The sequence below is a fragment of the Primulina huaijiensis genome, chromosome 12 (assembly GCF_012295235.1).
Source record: "Primulina huaijiensis isolate GDHJ02 chromosome 12, ASM1229523v2, whole genome shotgun sequence".
NCBI classification, from domain to species: domain Eukaryota; kingdom Viridiplantae; phylum Streptophyta; class Magnoliopsida; order Lamiales; family Gesneriaceae; genus Primulina; species Primulina huaijiensis.
In genome coordinates this window covers 4,635,679-4,658,087 of record NC_133317.1, presented here as the reverse complement: position 1 = coordinate 4,658,087, position 22,409 = coordinate 4,635,679, and the positions used below count along the sequence as shown (strand labels likewise).

General features: G+C 34.3%; 4 protein-coding genes and 1 pseudogene across 4 annotated transcripts; 3 read left to right on the top strand and 2 right to left on the bottom strand.

Annotated features, from left to right (window-relative positions):
- Positions 1-1,189: 1,189 nt before the first annotated feature.
- Positions 1,190-4,090, top strand: LOC140989866 (eukaryotic initiation factor 4A-11-like). The gene is made up of 5 exons (XM_073459354.1): positions 1,190-1,415; positions 1,838-1,907; positions 2,038-2,144; positions 2,482-2,912; positions 3,069-4,090. Exons 2-5 carry the CDS (start codon positions 1,840-1,842, stop codon positions 3,702-3,704), a joined length of 1,242 nt encoding a protein of 413 aa, XP_073315455.1. The 5' UTR covers positions 1,190-1,415; positions 1,838-1,839; the 3' UTR covers positions 3,705-4,090.
- A 418-nt stretch (positions 4,091-4,508) lies between these two features.
- On the bottom strand, positions 4,509-8,227 carry LOC140990708 (protein CLP1 homolog; annotated as a pseudogene).
- Positions 8,228-8,466: 239 nt separating this feature from the next.
- LOC140990709 (probable magnesium transporter NIPA9) lies at positions 8,467-12,740 on the top strand. The gene is made up of 9 exons (XM_073460542.1): positions 8,467-8,707; positions 9,757-9,855; positions 9,947-10,076; positions 10,427-10,515; positions 11,445-11,501; positions 11,605-11,663; positions 11,741-11,861; positions 11,976-12,124; positions 12,362-12,740. The coding sequence occupies exons 1-9, from the start codon at positions 8,597-8,599 to the stop codon at positions 12,561-12,563; spliced, it is 1,017 nt and encodes a 338-aa protein (XP_073316643.1). The 5' UTR covers positions 8,467-8,596; the 3' UTR covers positions 12,564-12,740.
- A 453-nt stretch (positions 12,741-13,193) lies between these two features.
- LOC140990710 (cytokinin riboside 5'-monophosphate phosphoribohydrolase LOG8-like) lies at positions 13,194-15,317 on the bottom strand. Its single transcript, XM_073460543.1, has 7 exons — positions 14,882-15,317; positions 14,417-14,514; positions 14,291-14,321; positions 13,935-14,034; positions 13,782-13,852; positions 13,559-13,702; positions 13,194-13,467 (listed from the first exon to the last, which is right to left on the bottom strand). Exons 1-7 carry the CDS (start codon positions 14,987-14,989, stop codon positions 13,375-13,377), a joined length of 645 nt encoding a protein of 214 aa, XP_073316644.1. The 5' UTR covers positions 14,990-15,317; the 3' UTR covers positions 13,194-13,374.
- Positions 15,318-20,090: 4,773 nt separating this feature from the next.
- LOC140990137 (protein IQ-DOMAIN 6-like) lies at positions 20,091-22,293 on the top strand. The gene is made up of 4 exons (XM_073459715.1): positions 20,091-20,342; positions 20,478-20,660; positions 21,219-21,359; positions 21,568-22,293. The coding sequence occupies exons 1-4, from the start codon at positions 20,274-20,276 to the stop codon at positions 22,141-22,143; spliced, it is 969 nt and encodes a 322-aa protein (XP_073315816.1). The 5' UTR covers positions 20,091-20,273; the 3' UTR covers positions 22,144-22,293.
- Positions 22,294-22,409: the final 116 nt, after the last annotated feature.

Below are 22,409 nucleotides of genomic sequence, written 5' to 3'. Positions count from 1 at the left end.
AGGGCACTATCCCCGACAGTTATCACCAGATATAACTTTTGATAAAGTGAAATATGCTCGATCTTACCGTATATATGTATTTCGGTGAGATTTTTATATCCGATTGTAAATATTACGTAAAAACCGACAATTAAATGCGAAACGTGAACATGGTCAACTGGTTGAAGTGGGTATGATATTTATAGGCCCAAACCTGCTCTTTGGGCCGTAACGTACATCTACTTCCCATTTTAAGATCCAGGATGATATTACATGGGCTTTTAGACTGATTGGGCCTAAGTGACTGGATTTCGTAGATCTTTATGGTCTTTATTGAGAACATTTTTCTTTGATCCTCGGACGAGTAATTAAAAATAGTAAGCAACATTTTGAATATTTATTTAAAATTATTGATATAATATAATAAATATATTTAAAATTTGAATATTATTCTATAAAAATATTTATTCAAATGAGAATAACGATATTCTACCGTTAAATTGAATTATTTACCATACATTCGATATTTGATTGAATGAAACTGTTACTAATAAAAAAAGTAAAAAAATATTTAAAAATTTATATGTTATTTTGTATGTCAAAATTTTAAATAATAAATAAATATTTTCAAAAAGTTAAAAAAAAATCATTTATTAGATAAATAGATTTTGATTAAATNATATTACGTAAAAAAATATATATTTTATTTAATTTTTAGAAGATAATATATGATAACTAAATATATGTAAATAACATAAAAATCAAAAGTGAAACTGAAATTAAATAAAATGATGTAACAAATACAGACACTTAAATGTATTTTATATTTTAAAGGAGCATCAAATTAATATTTGATTTAAAAAAATAAAAAAAACTTCACATTTAATTACGTATTTATTTCATATTTATTTTCAAAAACTCATGAATAATGATAAATATTTCCTTTTATATCACATTATTTTTTGTTAGAACTTCCCAAATATATATATTTTAATCTGCATATATATGAAACAATTTATTATTTCCTATTTAATTATAATTAATGCCTTCCTACTATCATTTTCATCAATAAATTTTCGACTCGCTATATTCTAAATATATAATTCAATTTTTATATTTATTTAACAAATTTGTTTCCTTTTCCGATTTTCCAAATAACTACGCTAATTATTGAAATCGTGCCAACAATGAGTGTGTCTATTTCTAAGCGACACGGCTCTGGGTAATACGACGTCGGAGAGCAAAGGACAACACAGGAAATTCACTACAGAAGACAAGGGGAACAGTCTAGGCTCTCCACTCCAATCTCTAACATCACACAAATACACCACTGCCCCCTTCTACTCCGAGGCGAGATCCGAGGAGTTTCCTCTGATTGCTCACGCTTTCGATCTTTCTTCAGATCTTCCTGTTAATCGAACTTTTACTTCTATCAGGTAATAAAATCGTCAAGCTTATTAGGTGATTGAATGAATTATTTCAAACTCTGATGATTGAGTGTCGATTAAGCTGAGATTTGTTTTGTTTTTCTTTGATTGCGGTAAACTTGATTTATTGTGTAAATTCTTGTTTTTTTTAAAAAAAAGTTCCGGTGTATCGGATGATTTGACGGCTGTTATTTTTTTGGGCGATCTGTTTGTTCATGTCCTTTACTTGATTTTTTCTTCCACGCGACTGAATTTTTGAAACACATACAAATCCCTGCTCTTGCCAGGTCATACTAGTATAAAGTCATGACATATGTTCTTACCATCTTATGTACCGTGCAAGATCCTGTGTATGATTTTTGTCACTGTCACTCTTGTCAATCTTGTGTACATAGCTCAGTGCTTGTTTTTGTCTGTTTCCTGTACTGCAGTCATGGCTGGAATGGCACCTGAAGGTTCCCAATTTGATGCTCGTCAGTATGATACCAAAATGAATGAAATGTAAGCTCTACATCATGCCTTCATTCAGTGTTCTGAAAGAGCATTCTTTTAATAGAAACAATTCATCTTTGCTGTGTCCTTTCTCTAGCCTTATGTACTCTGATTTTTTCATCATCTGTTTTTATTTCAGACTTGGAGCTGACAGTGAGGAGTTCTTCACAAGTTACGATGAAGTACATGAAAGTTTTGATGCTATGGGCCTGCAGGAAAATCTCCTTAGGGGCATCTATGCCTATGGTATATTTTAACCATATGTATAGGAAGATGTTGTGTGGCTTAATTCTTCATTTTATTGTTATGTATTTCATGATTGAATTAACCTCCTCTGCAATCTTAATCTGGCTCATGTCTCTGATTGGTGATTTGTCTCTTTCTTTAAAGACCTATGCAAAAAGTAAGGTTTTTTTTATACCAGTGTTGCTATTTGCTAGTTTATCAGTCTGGTGCAAGAGTTATAATATGTGTTTTTCCCTCATTCTATAATTTGACAGTATGAGGTGCTTTGTTTATATATTCGGCTTCCTTTCTTCTGTTATTTGGATGTTAAAGACCCTATTTTTGTACTGTTTTGAAGGGTTTGAGAAGCCCTCTGCAATTCAACAACGAGGTATTGTTCCCTTCTGCAAAGGGGTTGATGTGATTCAACAGGCTCAGTCTGGAACAGGAAAGACAGCAACTTTCTGCTCTGGAATTCTGCAGCAGCTAGACTACAATGTTGTTGAATGTCAGGCTTTAGTTCTGGCACCAACTCGTGAGCTTGCACAACAAATCGAGAAGGTTATGCGAGCGCTTGGTGATTATCTCGGTGTTAAGGTTCATGCTTGTGTTGGAGGTACTAGTGTTCGTGAAGATCAGCGTATTCTGTCCAGTGGGGTTCATGTCGTGGTTGGTACTCCCGGTCGTGTGTTTGACATGTTGAGAAGGCAGTCTCTTCGTCCTGATTACATCAAGATGTTTGTTTTGGATGAAGCAGATGAAATGCTGTCAAGAGGTTTTAAGGATCAGGTATGTTAAATTGCTTGTGTAGCGGTTAAAAACTTTATTTCGGGGTATCGACAATTTTACTGTTTATAGTTCAGCACAATGTGATTTTTAGTTATAATTTTATCTGTGGAGATGAGTGTCATTTTTTTTATTTGAAGCCAAAGTTGTTTTCTTCAGATATACGATATCTTTCAGTTGCTGCCTCCTAAGATTCAAGTTGGTGTATTTTCTGCTACTATGCCACCAGAAGCTCTCGAAATTACGAGAAAATTCATGAATAAGCCTGTTCGCATTCTTGTGAAGCGTGATGAACTAACACTCGAGGGCATCAAGCAGTTTTATGTTAACGTTGACAAAGAGGAATGGAAACTCGAAACTCTCTGTGATCTTTATGAAACATTAGCCATTACTCAGAGTGTCATCTTTGTTAACACCAGGCGTAAGGTGGACTGGCTCACAGACAAAATGCGCGGCCGAGATCACACGGTCTCTGCCACTCATGGTGATATGGACCAAAACACGAGAGACATCATTATGCGCGAATTCAGATCAGGCTCTTCGCGTGTACTGATCACCACAGATCTTTTAGCACGTGGGATTGATGTGCAGCAGGTCTCTCTAGTAATCAACTATGATTTGCCGACCCAGCCTGAGAATTACCTCCATCGTATTGGGCGAAGTGGCCGTTTCGGGAGGAAGGGTGTTGCTATCAACTTCGTTACTAAAGACGATGAACGAATGTTATTTGACATTCAGAAGTTCTATAACGTGGTTGTTGAGGAGCTTCCTGCCAATGTTGCTGATCTCCTCTAATTGCGTTTTTGGTCTTCTCGTACCTATTAAAGAGAGAATCAACTGTGTTTTTTAAATCCCTTCTTGTGACATGAGCCCATAAATATTTAAGTTGCAAGTGCCTAGTGATTACCAACAGGCGACCTTGTAACCTCGTATGAGCTTAATGTCATTACCTTGATTGCTTTTACCATCTTGTTTCCGTATTTTTTGGATTAAAATGTAATGTAAGTGTGATTGAGAGATTTTACCTATTGATATGCAGCAGTGACGATACATCTCCAAATTTGATTGCTGTTGAGAACTTTTGGTTGTTTTTTAGTATTGTAATTGTCCAAAAGAACTTGAATTTCCTCGAGTTTTAAAACTGGATATTTATATTTATGTGACTGCAGATGTTCCATCAATTGGCATACTTATGTATATAATATGCGTGTATATTTATGGTCATGGTCACTATATATATATTTTTTTATTATTATTATTTTTTGCCGTGGAAGCTGGTTTTCCTGACCGCTAGTGCCTCCATATTACGAAGGTTAGGTTTTATCTGCTATATAGTTTAGCAAATTCGTACGGCAGTGAAAATAATGATTATTCTCCTGTACCAAATGTTAAATTTTAATTGATCATGTGATACCTTTGTCGAATGTTTGTAAAAATTCTAAACGATGATGGTGCGTTAGAATTCGAAGAGGTTTACTTCCTTTCGATGAGGGGAAGATTGCAGCCTTTTTTTCCTTTGGTTATGATAAAAATTGGTTCATACGTTTCCCTTGATTCAAAATGACTTGGAAGGAAAACGAAAACAGCACCAGGGGCCTCAAAAATAAAACGTTAAATAAAGTAGATTAGCAGTCACCAGTTGATTATATTACAAGAAATAGGAAATGACTGGCCCATCTCAACTGTGTAACCAAAGCGTTCATCCTCATTGACCTCTCAAAATCATTATACATTTGCAAGACCACAATTATAAACAATAATCAACTCTGATTGGTATCTTATGTTATCTTACATCCCACCGATCGTCACATCAGATGTTGAAGCAAGGGCAGAGCTAGCGATTTAGAGTGCACTCTTGGTTCATACCAAGTCAGGCTTCCCATGATCATATATTTACCAGGAAGGCTTCCAGCAGACAGTGCCAAATAAGCGATTTTCTTATTGCACATTCCAAAAGGTGTCACGTTAGCAGGGTGGGTGAATTGTGAATGATACACTTTATTGAGGACGAAGGTTTAAGTACATACCTTTCAAAGTTTATGTCAGTGATCCAGATGAATCCAGCAACAATACTGAGAAGAGGAGAAGAAAGGATTATTTGAGAAACAAACAAAGACGTGCCAAAAATAAATTTTTTATAGATAGGTGAGTTAGGCGAATATGACGTGAATATTCGTCCACCTCCATGAAATAATGAAATGAGGTGCACTTAGAAATAGAAGATTTGTTAAAAATGGCACCAATTAGGAACAACCAATTTCAAAGGGGAGTCGAGTTTAATTGTTTAAAGAATTTGAAGTACATCAAAGCAAGAAAATAATTCAGAAAATCCTTTGCTTGAATCAACAATTAACAAGTTAACATGCTCTCAGATGTCTTTTTTGGCCAACTTCTAAAAGAGTTCATTAAAAAGAAGTTGCCTATACCTTGAAATAATTTCAGCTGGTTCTGTTGCAAAAGACACGGCTAGAACTAAGTGGAGTAAATCCTGGTTAATAGTAACATGTATCAATCTTGTAGGGTCTGCCCAAGGCTCTGTGCCAATGGGCAGAGCAGAACGCGGGCCTGTGGTCCACCACCAACGCGAGATATGCTTAAATCACTGAAATTTGCCACACTGGAATTTGGGGAAAGATCATTAGAAGGCCATAGAAATATTTCTGCCATCAAACAAAGCAAAAATTACATCAATACACGTGTCAGAATTGATAACACTAGCTGGAAGGCAATGTCTCTTCATAATCAACAAGTCTGCATTAACGTAATTACAAAAAAGAAATTAAAAACATAGCATACGCGTATTCTGTGAGCCCTGGACTTTTTGACGAACTTTTGTATTCCTAGAGACAACACCACCAGACTTCTGAAGTTTCACCACATCTATGTTACCCTTATTTTTATAAACATCTCTTAGCATGCTCCAAAGCTTTTCCTGACATAGTTCATGTGCAAGCAAGAAAAAGACAATTTTCATGCATTAAGATCCATGTTTCTCATTAACAAATAGGCATGGACTTACGTGCAAAGAGACACAGACACCTGCCTCTCCTTTCATCATTCACTTAAATACACATAGAACAAAAGAAGTCTTCAAAGAGGCCATTTTTTATAAGAAAAAATTAACCCCAAATAATATTGTACCTGACCCAGAACGAGAACAACTGTGGCATCCAATGTATCAATTGCATGCAGCAGCAACTACCAAGAGGGGAATAAGACAGAAACTGTAAGTTGGGATGACGACAAAGAATCTCTTTAAATAACCAACAGGTTATATAAAACCCAAACACCTCATACCCAACGCCTTCAATCTATCCCATGGTGTCAATCTCCATGCCTGAACCTCTAGATTCGAGATTTCCTGTAAACTGTCTCTCCAAAGTTTGAGCAAGCTCTTTGACCAGCACCTTGTAAAGATCTATATTGACACTGAAAAGCACCGAGTTGGAAGGAAGGTAAACTTAAAAATAAAAAAAGAAAAAGAAATGAATAATGGCCACAAACAAGCGGTAAAAGACGCGTGAAGCAACACCAGGTAAGTGGATTAGTAACAAAATATAAAAGGTGGAATGCTCTCCACAAACCACTCCGTTACCTGGGAGTGACGTGCCCGTGGAAGTACACGAGTGGCATATCGAAAAGGATTCCTTCAACTGGATCGACAGGCAGTTCAACTGGAGTTGCAGTTATGCATCCAGGTATCCTAATAGATCCCTGGCCTATGTCTAAATCTACAAAAGTAGGTTTCCATCCCTGTTTAGCAGCCCAACTCAAAAGCATCCGTGATAAGGTACCCTTTCCAGAATCCGGAGGACCCATGACAATAACCCTGGGCCCCTGAATAAAGTGACTTCAAAATACAAAAGGACCAACAGCACTTTTAGAAGTTTCAGAATAACAGGTATTTGATCATAATTGTTAGCAAAAGGCATAGAAAACAAATATTAATGACACATGAAGCTGTAGATAAAAATTATTCGTCTAAAGGCATATGATATTGTGACCATGAGATTGTCAGTTTGAAAACAGCCGCAGCCAGCCGCAGCCATAAAATTCATCAATTTGCACAATACATCCAACTCAAACCAAACAACTGCAGAAGGCAAACAAATTTGAATTTTGGCAGAATATTTGCTCATTTATCATTTTTGCTCCATGAAAGTATCTTCAACTTAGAAGACAAAGGTTCCGCAAGCCTGATTTCATGTGAATGGAAACTGATCTATGGAGATCATTTGTTAAACAAACTAAGAGCACCAGCTTTCTTGAGTTCCATTAGGGACCTAATTTCAATGCTATGAAAAAACTGGATGCATGCATAGAGTCTAAGCCAATAAAAAACCAAAAAAAATGCTATCGAGTACCAGAGAGAAAATCTTGATATTAAAAAATATGAGAAAAAATACCTCGTAGGTAAAAGGTAGCTTAAAATGAGAGCACGGTAGCCTTGTTAGTATGTCTATCTATTAACTGATGGTACCTGTGAAGTATCAGAATCACTGGGTGCATCTTTGGCACGATTTCTTCGAGCATCCAGCACAGCATGCACATTCACATAACTGATCATAGGTGTCTGAAGCGGAAATAGGAAACTGAGAATTCTCCTTAGAGAGTAGCAAAGGAGGAACATACACATGAAATTCCATATAAACATGTGATCAAGAAAGATATCTTAGATATACCTGATCAGCTGTATGATCAGTTTCCGTAGCACCATCCATTTCAATTGTTACACGATACCAAGAAAAAATCTGGTGTGTACAATTAAACTATAAGCCAGAATCATAATATGTCATTACTGATGAACACAAACTAACCTCCAACTAGGAAACTTAATTCCAGTAAGGAAATGCTAATGATTGCACGGATCAGCTGTATGAGAGATATTCAAGTTAAGAATGTAGCATTGAATGCTAGTATTCCTCCTACTAATTTCTACCTTCAGACGGAGTATTAGTAGCTCAACAGGTGAATTGAAAATAGTTATTGATGAAATCAAATTTGAGTATAGATAAATTACAGAAAACTTGAGCCTCGGCGGATAGGTCAACCAAATCCTCAGCGGAATTTCGGTTCTAAATAACTATCCGGTGCCGCTGCGCAACCGGAGGCGGAGAGGCGCGGCGGGACCGACTTCAACTCTTAGTTCACATTCTTTGTCCAGCATCACCTGTCTCATCGTTGTTGAACCACCTGGTGCCCCAGTCCCAGCTACGGTGGCGCCGCCGTAAGCCATTTTAATGCTGCTTAAGTTCTAGCAAAGGGTTGGGCCTCGCGGGGGAACAGAAACGGGTTGGTGGATCCCATTTTTTTTGGTTCGGGATCATTACTCTCTGTAATTATAAAATTAAGAGTGAATATTATTTGCGTTACAGAGTTTAAGGATTTAAAAATGTTACTTTGAAATATTTAATGATTAAAAATATTTTAATAAGAAAATATAAGAACTAAAAATGTATTTTTTTTCCCTTAATTTCTCTTTGTAAAGAAATAGCCGATGAAATGTTAAACTATTGCACCAGCTATTCTTTTATTAGATAAAAACGTATAGGCGAATAATCCCACCACGAGACAGAGATCTTCGCTACAATCCCAGAAAATATTGTCGCCTCTTGCGAAATCATATAAGCATTTCACTCAGAGAAAGAAAAATAATAGAGAAACACACGCGGTGTTGAGTGGTAGAGATGTGGGAATCTGTTTTCTTGACGGTGGTCGCCACCGCGGGAAACAACATCGGCAAGGTCCTACAGAAAAAGGGCACTCTCATTCTCCCGCCTCTGTCATTCAAGCTCAAGGTAATTAATACATGGGTGTTTATTTGGTTTTGTATTCTTGGATTTTTTTTTTTTTAGCATTTGATGTTAATCTGTGAGATTTGATTGATGGGCTTTTATTTTATGTAAGTCTTGGGAACATTTAATCTCTCTGTTGTTGTTAATTTGATTAATTATTGCTTGGACCCTTCAAAGATTGTCGCTTTTTTTTGTTTGTTGCACTTGTATTTTATTGATCATGGTCAGACTTCTTGTTTAGTTTTCTATAACCGGGGTTGTTTATTTCTCAGGAGGCGGTCTAGTTCTTTATGCGAAATTTTGCATGACCTTGTTATGATTTGTTCAGCTTTAGATTTTGATGAGTAGGCTCACGCTATATATTGGGAAAGATAAGGGGTTTGTAGCCAATCAATTAGACTTCTCTGGGCTTAAATTCTAAGTGTTAGTTACAACGGGTGAGCTAGCTCAATCTAAATATAGGACTCAGAGTGTTCTCGTGCTGTGATCCTTTGCCATGTTGTATTTTGAATTCTTTTGAAGCTTACATATACTGGCTTATGGATTTGTGGTACTTGTCAATATTCTGAAAAAAATCATTCTTGTTGATCAGGTAGAGTCATATGTAGCAATCTCTCTGATTTCTTTTAAGGAGGAAATAATAACTTGGAAGGAAATTCGTATATCTAAGAAGAATGCGACAGTTGCTGTGTGAGGAGTATAATATAAAGCAAATATGCATTTTTATGCTTTGATACAATGAGCAAACTACCTCGGTATTACCGGAGGTTACTTAATAATATGATTAGCTGCAGTTTTGGACTCAAAATCAGGTGTCATAGATTCCATTCTCAATGTGTTAAGCTGGCTTTGTTTGGGGTTCTTTAACAAATTCTTTCAATGCTAGAAATTGAATTCTCAAGTTTGCAATTGTATGTTATCAATTACATGTTATCCCTTGTGGATGCTTCTTATTTCAAAATAAGATGCAGGCTAGTGCTTCGACTATATTTTTCCAGCTTTATTTTAAAATAAAAGTGCAGCATAAGTGTACCATAATCACATTTTTTCAGGTAATAAGAACGTATGCTTCCAATAAATCTTGGGTTGTTGGGTTTCTTATGGATATTCTTGGAGCGTTCTTGATGCTACTAGCACTTTCTCAAGCACCTGTACGTGCTACACTTTTTTCTGTATTCAACCATTAATTAATGTGCTCTGCGATCATATTGATTGGATTCGTGAAATTCACATGTGACACAGGTATCGGTTATTCAACCTGTTTCTGGTTGCGGACTTGCTATTCTTTCAGTTTTTTCTCATTTTTATCTGAAGGAGATGATGAACACAATTGACTGGATTGGAATTACATTGGCTGGCATTGGCACTATAGGTAATGTAAGTTCATTGGGATGTGGACTTCTCGTGTTCTTGTATTAATTTTGGTATCTCATTGTATATTTGAAATGCGAGTTCCATATTTCTGGACCATTACACACAGTGTCAGACTCAAGAGTTCCATGAGGGGGGACAAACACAATAATGGAGTTTTAGGAGGAAAAAAATGTAATCTTAAAATTTTATTTAATTTTTTTCACTTGAGGGGTGGTGGTTGCGGCCTGGACGAGAGCCGCACCTTCTTTTGCCCCCATTGTGTATGCCCCATGACTACGAGTGAAATTCCAAAAATACGCATCTACTCAGTCTTTCTCTGGTCTTATTTTAGTTCATCTTATGGTACAGGAATCGGTGTAGGAGGAGAGGAGCAAAAGGCATCTTCCATCTCAGTTTTTCACTTACCATGGCTTGCATTTGTGGTTGCAATCTTGTTTGTAAGCACCTTACTTTATATGATATTTTTAATTACAGTTGAATACTTGATATTTTAAAAAGATTATGATGATTATTGTGCTGTGATTTTATTGTGATTCAGTTAGAGCGATTTCCTGTAGATTCACTATCCAAATATACTAACCTATTCATAAATGAGGTGGTTGCATTAAAAATTATGGGGGAATAACAAGACTTTTCCCTCTTTGGGTATATGTGTTAAAGCATCCTTGTGGCTGAGCCATGGATTTTTCTTCGTTTTCTCGTTTTTTCACTTTGCTCTTTGTGATCAATCTTTTTAGCAATAGCATTGATGATGTTATAAGCCCGTACAAAAATAGTGCAATTTAACAGTGCCATGCAATTTGTTCTTCTTTTCAAACTATAGTTGTGTAATGTAAGAACTTTATGATATGAACATGTAAGTGCCAATTTAATATCAGTGTTTTAAAAGACGCTGCTCAGGACCGCCTAGGCGCTGGGCGGTCACTCACTGCCCCGATTTTTAGCTCCGTCTCGGCGACCGTGTAACGTAATATATAAATTTTTTAAAAAAAATTTAAAAAGATTGTTTGACATATTTTTCTATCAATTTGTATCGGATAAAGAGAAAGATATGCCATTACTTTTGAGTTTAAATACGATATAGAGAAATTATTGGAGAAATATGGATATGAATAAGAAAAATTAGATATTTTTAGGTAAAAAGAAAAAACACCTAGGTGCCGCCTTGATACCTAGGCACTAGGCGGTGGGTGGCCGTCAGCTTACCGCTTTTTATAACACTGTTTGATATAATTTATTGATGGTATTATGATATTCTTGCTTTGTTATGTTTCTTTGATCCTCAAAGGAGAAAAATGGTATGAAACTGTAATAAAGTTATTCTGGTTTAACGTCCTCGAACTTTTAATGTTTTGCTAAATATTAGGTACTTCTTAATGGGTGGCTTCGTGTGTACAGACGCCAAAGAAGAGAACAAGAATTGGTATGTTTTGAATATTTCTGCTGGTAATGCTACAATATCATCGTGACAAACACAAGTGTGTCTCACGAACTTGATTTATGCGCTCTCACATTTTGCTACACAGATGCAATATGAAGTCATCGAGGAAATAATATATGGCTTGGAATCCGGCATTTTATTTGGGTATATATTACTTCCTGAGTGTTGAAAAAGTGTACTTGTATTCTTGTTACTTTCCCTCTCATAAAAATTATTTTCAGGATCGCATCAGTTGTATCAAAGATGGGATTTGTGTTTGTGGAGCAGGAATTTTCCAAGTTGATGCTTCCCACCTGCATTTCAATCAGCATTTGCTGCAGCGCGTCTGGATTTGTTGTCCAGGTAAGGTAAAAGTTGCTTTGATCGAGTGTTAAGTGTAGGTTTATGTTAAGACGAATTCATTTTTTTGGTCCCCGTGTTTTCAAGATCATAATGTCATGTATATGTTTCGAACAGACCCGTGGTTTAAAGCATGGAAGGGCGATTGTGGTGTCTACTTGTGCAGCGGTTGCTTCGATTGTGACCGGCGTACTCGCTGGTATTCTTGTTTTAGGGGAACAATTGCCTTCAGCACCAGTAGCTCGTTTCTTGCTTCTTATCGGATGGTACCGATCTACATTTTTCTTTCCTTACCATCTTCATCTGTTTAATATTTTTGCAACCATTACCATATCATTTTGTTTACTCAAAATGTATTTATGTTCATTTTCATATCTCCCAACATATTCATTAATCTTAACTCAATTTTTCATTAATCTCCAAATTTTTTTGTATAATATGCCTACACAGTAGCATCACCGGATAAGAATTTTTTTGCTTTATCTGGTTATTTACAAATGCAGGTTATTCATCATAATCGGTGTAATCCTACTGGTAACATCGATAAGACTGATACGATTCTTTCCAAGGCCACGGCGATCTATGGCACGTAGTGGTGTGGAACATAATTTTGGCATACGTACGCGGGACACAAATCCGAGTGCTGTTATACAAGCCAGCACACTGCATCATTTACTATCGCCTCCCTCGAAAACAAAATCTTGATCATACGCAAGAAAAGATATGCTAACATCATGGGATGACTTCAGGATCTTCCAAATGTGAATACTTTGGTTCTATATAGCTATTGCTTGATCGATTCTTTGACAATGTACAGTTTCTTACATGGTGTGTTCCGATAATCCAACTGTGGATCAAGTCCATTAATCCTGTTAACTATAATTGGCATATTTGTCCTTCGCAGAGGATGGAATAGTTTCAGCGATATTGTCTGGGAACCATCATAGGAACAGCTAGTAAAATCATGAGGTCTGGAATAATGTATACCGTCATACAATATGTTTGTTTGACAAATATAAGCATGCTTATAACACGTAATGATACGAATCGACTCAGTTCAGCTACAACTGCATACTTGTCTGTGTGAATCATGAATACACTTGCAGAGGGTAGATGGAAAATGTTGGAAGTTTGGAAATGTTGTTCTCCTTTGAAAGTTTCATGCCCTCGTAACTGGCCATGTAAATGTATAGCCTTTTTCAAACACTAGGTGCATTTTCGAAGGACAAGTAAATAGAACAAACTTCGATCCGAGTGGGCACGATTTGATCACCCTGTGAGAATGTATTACCGATATCGAAATCCTATCAATTCAGGCTTGTGTTCTCAACTTACTATGTCGAATAAATATATCACCAACTAACAAATCTCAAGACAATATCACACACTATCTTTTCGTGCAATACATGAAAGGGTTTGACGTGTAATAAATCATGAATCGCGGCCACAGTGGCACACACGTTATTAAAGACATCATATATCTGGGAGAATATAATGCCTACGTCAAACAAGATTTTCATTTTGATTTTCTTACAGGTGTGTAACTACCCAGTTGCTCCATTTGCCAGCTTTCACGCGGGGCGACGTTGTCGTTGTAAGGAGCAAATTGCTGCAAAATTCCAAAGCTCGACAATTAATTCTAACAAAAACATCAGTGATGCAAATAACTTGAGTGTTAAAGAAAACCCATATTCGAGTACCTCCATCTTAGTCAAAAGCTGGTTGGCGGTAGGAGCAGAAATGACTATTTGCCGAGCACTTGGTTTGATGAAGCCTTCTTCAACACCTTTGTCGAACAAATTGAGCAACAAATCATAGTAACCATCAACATTTAGCAAACCAACCTGTCCAAAAAAGCAACACATATCAAGAAGTAATAAAAAAAATCCATCCGTTATCTTTGAATAAAGATGGATGCATCACCGGTTTTTTATGAATTCCGAGTTGTGCCCAAGTTATCATTTCCATAGTCTCTTCCATAGTTCCATATCCTCCTAGAAAATTCAGAATGCTTTTAAGAAAAAACATATTTATTGGGAAAACAAATATTTATGCATTCTTTTCATGTTCATTTACCAGGAAGGGAAATGAAAGCTTCAGCCTCTTTAGCCATTTCAGCTTTACGCTCATGCATATCTGAAACGATTCTCACATCTCCAACAGCTTCGCCTGATATCTGTCAATGTCAGTCAAATAAAGTACCTCGTCAGGAAAATAAATAAATGGATAAAAACTACAAATATATAAGGTCCCCTATGAGGATTCGGAATATCAAACCATAAGTTAAATAGACAATGGTGCAAGTTCTATTCGATTCGCAACATAGCCAAGTCCTAGCAATCTTGATTGCTCAATGAAAAACTAACAAACGAAATAAACATTTTAGCATGAAGTCCACTAAGAAGAAGCTGTAAATTCTAATGCAAGTGTACCTCAAAGGGAACTAGAGCTTTGGGAATTACTCTGCATATCAAAAAACCGGGTCAAGGATATCTTACAGCATAGAATATCAATCGCATTTCATTTTTTTTTTTATTATTTATTTTTACATAGCTCACCCAAGAACATGGCAACCGCCATCAAAGACTCTCTGAGAAATTAACCCCATCAACCCGACGCTTCCGCCACCGTACACCAAATCTATCTTCCTATTTACCTGCAACCACCCACCATTCACAGAGTACACAAAATCTTTCACATAACAAGAAATAAATAAATGGAACAGCATGAAGATGATTTAATGTATTTCAAGGTTGAACACTAAACATGAGAATCCCAATGCCACAGTGAAGGAAAAAACACTTGCATAGACAAATATAATTCTTGAAAACACCTACAGGGTCGTTGAAAAGCTGTAATCAACAAAAGTAGAATCCCATTTTTCGTAAAGGAAAAAATCATCCCAAAAGTCAATACCTTGACTCAGAACCAAGGAAAATTAACAAGTCAATTGCAGCCAAGAAATATAAAGATTCAACAAAAAGATAGAATCTTTTTTCCCATTAAAGGTAAAGGATACCAACCAGTTCATTTCCCAAGTCAGTAGCAGCATCACTGAAGACTTTCCTGTGGCCAGGCTGACTTCCACAAAATACACAAATCTTCTTGAACTTGCTACCCACGCTTTCCATTCTGTTCACAGTGATCAATTTAATCGCTCCTCTAACAGATACTAAAATCAAATTGAAACTGATGATAATTCAATCTTCACAAAAAAATTATAATGACAATTCACGAAAAATTAATAAAAAGATCAATGAGGCGGGGCAGGTTAACATCAACACAATCTGGGCATTTCTTGATTCAGTGAATATATCAGTTCCAATCACAAAAATCAACAGACACTTTGATTTTGCTGCGGTCTTTGCAAGCGTGTATGTGTGTTCCGCAGACTTTTCATATGATTAAATCAGATTAAAAAAGGAAACTAAAGAAGCAGCCGGATAAGGAAAATATTAAAAGACCCTATTTCAATATTCTCTTAAATATCCAGTTATTTACGTTTTAGATTTGAACCGTTTTTTGTGGGACGGTCTCACGAATCTTTTTATATGTGAGACGGATTAACCTTACCGATATTCAAAATAAAAATAATAATCTTAGCATAAAAAGTAATACTTTTTCGTGGATAACTCAAATAAGATATTCGTCTAACAAAATACGACCGGTGAGACCGTCTCACATAAGTTTTTGCCTTTAGATTAAAGTATTTTTAATTTTACTCAATTATGTATTCCTTATTTTTTAAGAGAACAGATAGTTGGGTAATAGAAGGACAATTTTTGTCTTGGTCGCTAGTTATTAGTTAAAGTTCAACCTCATAAATAACAAACTTTTGATATGTTGTTGAATTTTTTTTTTTTTCGGAAAAAATATCTTTTTACCACCAACTTCATGTCTCATATTTCCCTAGCTCTTTTTAATCTCCTACCATTAATTTCTAAAATTAATAGCTTTTATTTATTTATTTTTATGAAAAATTATTTCATCATGTATTTTTCGTGTGTTATGTAATTCTTTAGAAATATTTAGTTCTTTAACTATCAGCAGATATAATCTATCTAGAATAGAAATCTCCATTAGTTTTCTGCTAATGATCCCTTGTTTAAGCCCATTGATTCTTTGATGAGTTTTTATTTTGAATATTTCAATAAAATATCGACTGATGATCAATCGTTCACGTGATGACATCCTTTTTTATCTTTTAGCTTTCTATGAATTGGTTCTAGATTTTTAGTGATTTTTATGGAGTTTAAAAGTCTAGATGTATTCAAACTAGACTTTTATATATTCTATAAAAGTTTAGTGATATTTATATGTAAATTTTTATAAAATTTTAAAAAGTCATATGTTATTCAATATGTCAATAAACTTTTAATGACTTCATGAAATTCTATTAATTACAAGAATTATATCATAAGGTACAACAATAAAATGTCAAAAAAATCTTTGATTCAACCTAAAGATTTGGATGTACAATATTTTGATAAGTTAATAATTAAATTTTATTAATGGAACAATCAAAATAATAAGTAGTCTTTTATAAAAAAAAAATCTAATCATTATTGATAATTTGATATTTTTTATGAAAGACTACTCATTATTTTTATTGTTCCATTAACAAAATTTTATTATGAAATTTTGAAAATATTGTTCTTTAATATGTTGAATTGACATAAAGAATTGAAATTTTGATTTCAATAAATTTGATAGTTCATTTGTCGTTTTTCACAAATTAAATTGATTTGACTTTTAACTAATTAAAATTTATTTACATTCATAAATAAAAAATAATTTAAAATTGAAGATGTTATATATGTCCAATAATTATTTAAAAGAGATTAATAAAAAAAATTAAATCACAACTGTAAATTACAAAATTCACATAATTTTATGAAAAAGTTTACAAAAGTCTACAAAAATCTTGAAAAAAAGTATATAAGATTATATGAAATTTGTTTTATAATTTTATGAGATTCTATAAAAATCAATAATAATCCATCGACTTCACAAAAGTCCATCATTTAAACAAAGTCATTAAAAGTCTTTAAAAATATGGAATGAATACACCTCCTAAATCTCATTTCCATTTTTATTGATAAGTCCAAACTGATGAAAAGATTGAACTAATACAAAAAATATTTGTGCCCCGCCTTAAACATGTAATAATAATAATAATAATAATAATAATTCCATTCCCCAATATTCTATAATATGATGATATTTTTTTGGATATCTATGATTTTCTGTGATCTGATTTGTTTTTATTTTTTTAGTATTTTTATAAATAAGAAATAGGCAAAAGATTCTATTTGGTCGTATAAAAATAATAATATATAAGTATAATAACTAAAATATTATTCAAAAATATCATATTTTTACGATTTTAACTATCTATGTCATTAATTTTTCGTTTCAACATAGGCGATTGAAGTTGAACAGTAGAAGATATGTGAATGAAAGATAGATATTGTAGTATGACTTTGATTGTTTACTTTTTCCTGAGTTTCTATAAGATTTTTAAACAGACGAATCCAAAGTAGGTTACTTCTTATACCATGAAATGATAGGAGTTACAGGTTTAGAAACTTTTAAAAGTTCCCTTCTCCATCTTTTGAGTTGCGATAATTATCTCCCCACAATGAAAGCTATCAAAACATTACGTTTAAATAACTATTGATTTGAAAGATCTGAGATCCACCATTATTCTCAAATATATGTTTTTGTAAAATAATAAGCATTCGATCTTACAAAATCCCGTATAAGATTTAGCCATTTTTTGTCGTGTCTTGCCTGATTGAATCTGAGATCAGACAAGTTGAGTAATAACAAGGGATCGGAGGAGAAATTCAGTGTATCACTCATCTTTTTACTCGAATTATGTGCATCGTTTATTATTTTGAGGGAGAAATGGGGCTTAGCTCCACCAGTGAACACAATGTTCACAATTTTTGTACTGAAAAATTACTCATAATTTATCTATACTTGGTTCTATCCAACTTTCTAAATTTCAAACCACGAGTAAAAAATTTATAAGTCATAAATTTGTTGTACAAGTTAAAATTTGTTTCACTAGAAATTAAACAACATCGAATTCCAATTTGAAAGTTCAACTACATGATTATCAAGTGTGTTAACTACGAAGAAATGATGATTCTAAACCAACTTTTTCACCAACTTTATAGGGAAAAAACAAAGAAATTTGTATGTTCCGATTATGCTTCGCAAAATTTGAACCTTAAATTGCCATATATATTATATTCTTGTTGATATACGAGTGGTCCAGCACTGACAAAGGAATCCAATGCAAATGTCGGGATTCAATCGAAGACATCGAAAATATTCTAATTTAATAATTTATCAACTCTGCATGATTAATGACTTTTTACCGTGTGTGTGTGTGTGTGTGTGTGTGTCTATATATATATATACACATTTATATACCATGAGCATAAAATTACACACACAAAATCGGTGACTTCGATCCTGATGGAATATGAAATCGAAATCGAAATGTTTGGGTGTGATTTGGTGCGACCCGGTCATATTGATTTTAACAACAAGAAGGTTATACTTGGATCGAAGGACTTAAAGTTATGTATTTATTTTTTCATGTGAATTTATTTCGAGTGTATTTCTAATTCACCTATTTGTTAGTTTATGTAAATATAATGATAATTATGATGAATTTGAAATAATACATCAAATATTATTTTTAAAAATCTCTCCCTAATTATATCATATATCTAATTCAAAAACAAAATCTTTCATCCAAGTTCGATATAATAAACTAATGAATTGTCAGACTCTAGTATTTTATGTTGAAAATATTTCTTTTTCATTGTCTAAAAAAGAATCTTAGTTAACTAAAACGGTTGAAATGGCTAATATCACATTTTAATATCTTAAGATGGATTGAAATGAAACTCTAACCATCGATTTTAATTGAAACAAGAGTAGGTTTTTTGTGAGACGGTCTTACGAATCTTTATTTGTGAGACGGGTCAACCCTACCGATATTCACAATAGAAAATAATACTCTTAGCATGAAAAGTAAATATTTTTTCATGAATGACCCAAATAAAAGATATGTCTCACAAAATACGATCTGTGAGACCGTCACACTCAAGTTTTTACCTTCAAAACAAAATCCTTTCCCTCTTCTAGTGCATATTATTTATCTGCCTTTATTTTGAAGACAAATATAATGCATAGACAAAGCAATTTTCGTGCTCTAAACTTTAGGGATTTGTTTGTCTGCATAAAACGGGTTGAGCCTTTTCAGGATCCATTCAGTTATTTGGGTCCCATCCTTGCAATTAGAGCCAAACACAATCAATGGAGCGGGAATACAACCCTTTCTCTTTTTTGAATTTCAAATCTATTCTTGGATACTACAAAACAATCACTTTTGAACAAGTTTTGTCCTAAAAAAAAAAAACTGTTGTTGCTTTTGGAAAATAAGTATCATATTCAAAATTTAAAATTGCCTTGAATATGTTAAAAATAATTAAATGTTCATGGTCGGAAAACTTAAAATCAATGGATTTGAAAAACATTCGAGTTGGAATTCAGAATTCAATACTCGTATTTAACTTTCGAAAATTTATTTCAGTATATAACTTTTAAAATACATTTAAACGATCATTTTTACAGCTAATTAATTTTAGGTAAAATGTTGATATTTTTAGTCGTGTATTTTTTATTGAATAATTATAATTATGTTTTATTGATCATTTTTAATTATTTTTCTCAAAATTATGTAATTAAATTGGAATATAATTGTTAAACACATATGAATGTCACGAGACTTTTTTTAATCATGTTATTATAAAAAAATTAATAATAATATTAATAATTTAATTATATAATTTTGATTAAAAAACTAAATTAATCAATAATATATAATTAACAACAATAATTGATTCACAAAATAATATATATCTACAAATTTCTAAATTATTATAAAAATTATATAATTCAAAAACCAATGTCAGTATAAAAATGGAGAAGTTGGTGAAAAATCTCCAATCAAAACACTTCTTTGGGTTCACTCCCTAGCCACAAAATTGTGGTACTATGTCATACAAATTATGGTACACTTCATGTGGAAATGTGGTACACTTTATGTGAAAATGTGGTACTAAAAAAATACCTAGGGACTGAACAACAAAAAAACGACTACCGAAGGCTGAAGGACAATTTCCGGTATAAAAATTATGCACATGTCTTCCATCAATGCCCGTGCTTCATTGTGTTTAGGCTGAACAGTTGATTCTCAGTTCGTCTTTCTCTACGCGTCTCTTTCCATTCTCCACTTTCATAAATTCAACAAACCTTATGTCTTCTCTCCTGCTCTTTTTTTAGATTTTTTTTTAGGAATTGGAGCTTGCTTATTTTCAGAGGTTTTCTCGAATGGGTGCTTCGGGGAAGTGGGTTAAAGCATTGATAGGACTCAAGAAGCCTGCAAAAGATGACTACTATGTAAGATCAAGAACCCACAGATATTTCATGCAGATTCTGACTAAATTTGCGTTTTTTCCTGATTTTTTTTTTGTCATGTATCATCTTGTTTCACTTCATTCATGATCTTTATGTTGGATGTTACATGTTTTAAAGGAAAAGTTGGGGGAGAAGAGCAGCAAATGGAGGTTATGGAGGAAGAGTTCTTTGGGGGATTTTGGTGCGTCCTCGTGGAAAAGTTTCAGAAGAAATGGGAGATTTGTTGGCGGCTCGGAGTGTTCATTTGATTCTATGTCACTGAAGAACAATAACGATGCATTCACTGCCGCAGTGGCTGCTGTAGTNTTTATTGGATTTTTAAGTTTAACGCTTAGAATTCGAAACTAGAAAGTTTGCATACCATCTTGATAGCGTTCTAAACATCTCAAGTTCGTGTGGCTTTGAAATTTGTAGTGCTACTATTTTAAAGTCGTAGTCGTTGTATCTTGGGAAACGAATTGTCAACAACCGTGAGCACCGGGGCGGGGCAATATCGTTTTAAGGAAAAAGAGTCAAACTCTTGCCTCGACTATTTTTTTTTAGCCATTTGGTTCACCCATTTCTATCCCGAGTTTTCTCAAGACANATTTGTTGAGGACTAGTGCCGGATCCATCATGATGGGTGGTAGCACGCTTATCGCACATCGATTTTTATTTTTTATTTTTGGTTATTTACTTAGAAAGGAATTAATGCTAATTAGTTGCTAATGGAACCCATGGTGTAGAGTTTTGGTTGAATGGGTTCTGGGTATATATGTGCAGAGATCATCCCCCGTTCCAGTAAAAAAAAAAGGTCCATTTAGTATGTAAGGACCTCCCGATTACATTAGATCGCCTCTCAGCTTATTCTGTTGACGATTAATTGTTTTTTATTGGACTCTTCAGGATGGGTGGTGTGGAAGTAGAGGAACTCTTGAGGAGATTAAGGCAAAGATACACATGAGGCAAGAGGGAGCTTTCAAGAGAGAAAGGGCAATTGCATACTCTCTCGCTCAAAAGGTATTGTGTATGCAAAAGATTTGGATTAATCTTTGTTCTCCTGTTTTTTGTGAGCGCAAACCGCACAAGGGCGAGCGAGGCACTAGGCAGTCAACCCTTTCTCCCTCGTGTCCAATAAGTTTCAATTTCAAATGAATATGTTGCGTACGGAGGCTTATATTGAATGGTTAAGTGTGTTGCGTTTTGATTATTTTCTTGATTTATCCAGCAGCAGAAGTCAAGCCAAAGCATTGATTCTCGGGTGAAAAACAACCAATTGGATAAAAAAAGCTGGGGTTGGAGCTGGCTAGAACGTTGGATGGCTGCAAAACCTTGGGAAACCAGGCTAATGGAGCAATCGAACAAGCATGCTTCTTGCAAAACTCCACTTTCCAAAACCTCCATAGAGTCCACCAAAAGAAATATTCATCCAAGATCAGCCGAACCAACTTTAGTGAAAGTCAGGAAAAACAACATCAGTACAAGAATATCAGCAAAGCCGCCACCCATATTAGGAGAAGCTGCTAATCATTCATCTTCCAGCCCGAGTTCTGATTTTAGGCACGAAGAAAGCTCGACTTCGTCATCCATTATCACTACTCCAATTTCAAGAAACAATGTTACTTCAGATATAACAGAAGATAGCAACAACAACTATAATAAACGAAGCTATATGAACTTGACGGAAGCGACCAAGGCAAAGCAAAAGATCAATAGGGTTAAAAAAAAATCCATGGAAGAATTTCAGTTTCTTCAAAAGTCGATGGCTTGTAGAAAGCCGAGTGATGGGAGATCACGGGTTTAAGTGAGTAATGTGTTTATCTCGAACTTGCGACAGCTTGTTGTTATGAAGTTTTTGGGTATATGGTTTGTGTAAATTTGTAAGTTCATACCTTGGAATCTAGTAATTGCTTTTTGAAGTTCGGTTTTTAGAAGTTGAGCTCTTCAACTATGCAATGCAGTTGCCCTTTCTCTCTTGAAAAACCATTTATTCATGTGGATGATATACTATTCTACTATATAAAAATTCACATTTTTAATATATATATATATAGTTTTGATATGTTGTCT

What these genes read in the sequence shown, in the direction of transcription:
- LOC140989866 (XM_073459354.1), top strand. Translation starts at nt 1,840, where the DNA reads ATGGCTGGAATGGCACCTGAAGGTTCCCAATTTGATGCTCGTCAGTAT. An exon ending in TAGGGGCATCTATGCCTATG is followed by an intron (nt 2,145 to 2,481) that starts GTATATTTTAAC and finishes ACTGTTTTGAAG; the next exon opens with GGTTTGAGAAGCCCTCTGCA. An exon ending in CAAGAGGTTTTAAGGATCAG is followed by an intron (nt 2,913 to 3,068) that starts GTATGTTAAATT and finishes TGTTTTCTTCAG; the next exon opens with ATATACGATATCTTTCAGTT.
- LOC140990710 (XM_073460543.1), bottom strand. Translation starts at nt 14,989, where the DNA reads ATGGAAAGCGTGGGTAGCAAGTTCAAGAAGATTTGTGTATTTTGTGGA. An exon ending in GGCGGTTGCCATGTTCTTGG is followed by an intron (nt 14,322 to 14,416) that starts GTGAGCTATGTA and finishes TTTGATATGCAG; the next exon opens with AGTAATTCCCAAAGCTCTAG. An exon ending in AGCTTTTGACTAAGATGGAG is followed by an intron (nt 13,468 to 13,558) that starts GTACTCGAATAT and finishes GGAATTTTGCAG; the next exon opens with CAATTTGCTCCTTACAACGA.
- LOC140990709 (XM_073460542.1), top strand. Translation starts at nt 8,597, where the DNA reads ATGTGGGAATCTGTTTTCTTGACGGTGGTCGCCACCGCGGGAAACAAC. An exon ending in TTGTGGTTGCAATCTTGTTT is followed by an intron (nt 10,516 to 11,444) that starts GTAAGCACCTTA and finishes GCTAAATATTAG; the next exon opens with GTACTTCTTAATGGGTGGCT. An exon ending in AAAGAAGAGAACAAGAATTG is followed by an intron (nt 11,502 to 11,604) that starts GTATGTTTTGAA and finishes TTTGCTACACAG; the next exon opens with ATGCAATATGAAGTCATCGA.
- LOC140990137 (XM_073459715.1), top strand. Translation starts at nt 20,274, where the DNA reads ATGGGTGCTTCGGGGAAGTGGGTTAAAGCATTGATAGGACTCAAGAAG. An exon ending in CTGCAAAAGATGACTACTAT is followed by an intron (nt 20,343 to 20,477) that starts GTAAGATCAAGA and finishes CATGTTTTAAAG; the next exon opens with GAAAAGTTGGGGGAGAAGAG. An exon ending in CATACTCTCTCGCTCAAAAG is followed by an intron (nt 21,360 to 21,567) that starts GTATTGTGTATG and finishes TGATTTATCCAG; the next exon opens with CAGCAGAAGTCAAGCCAAAG.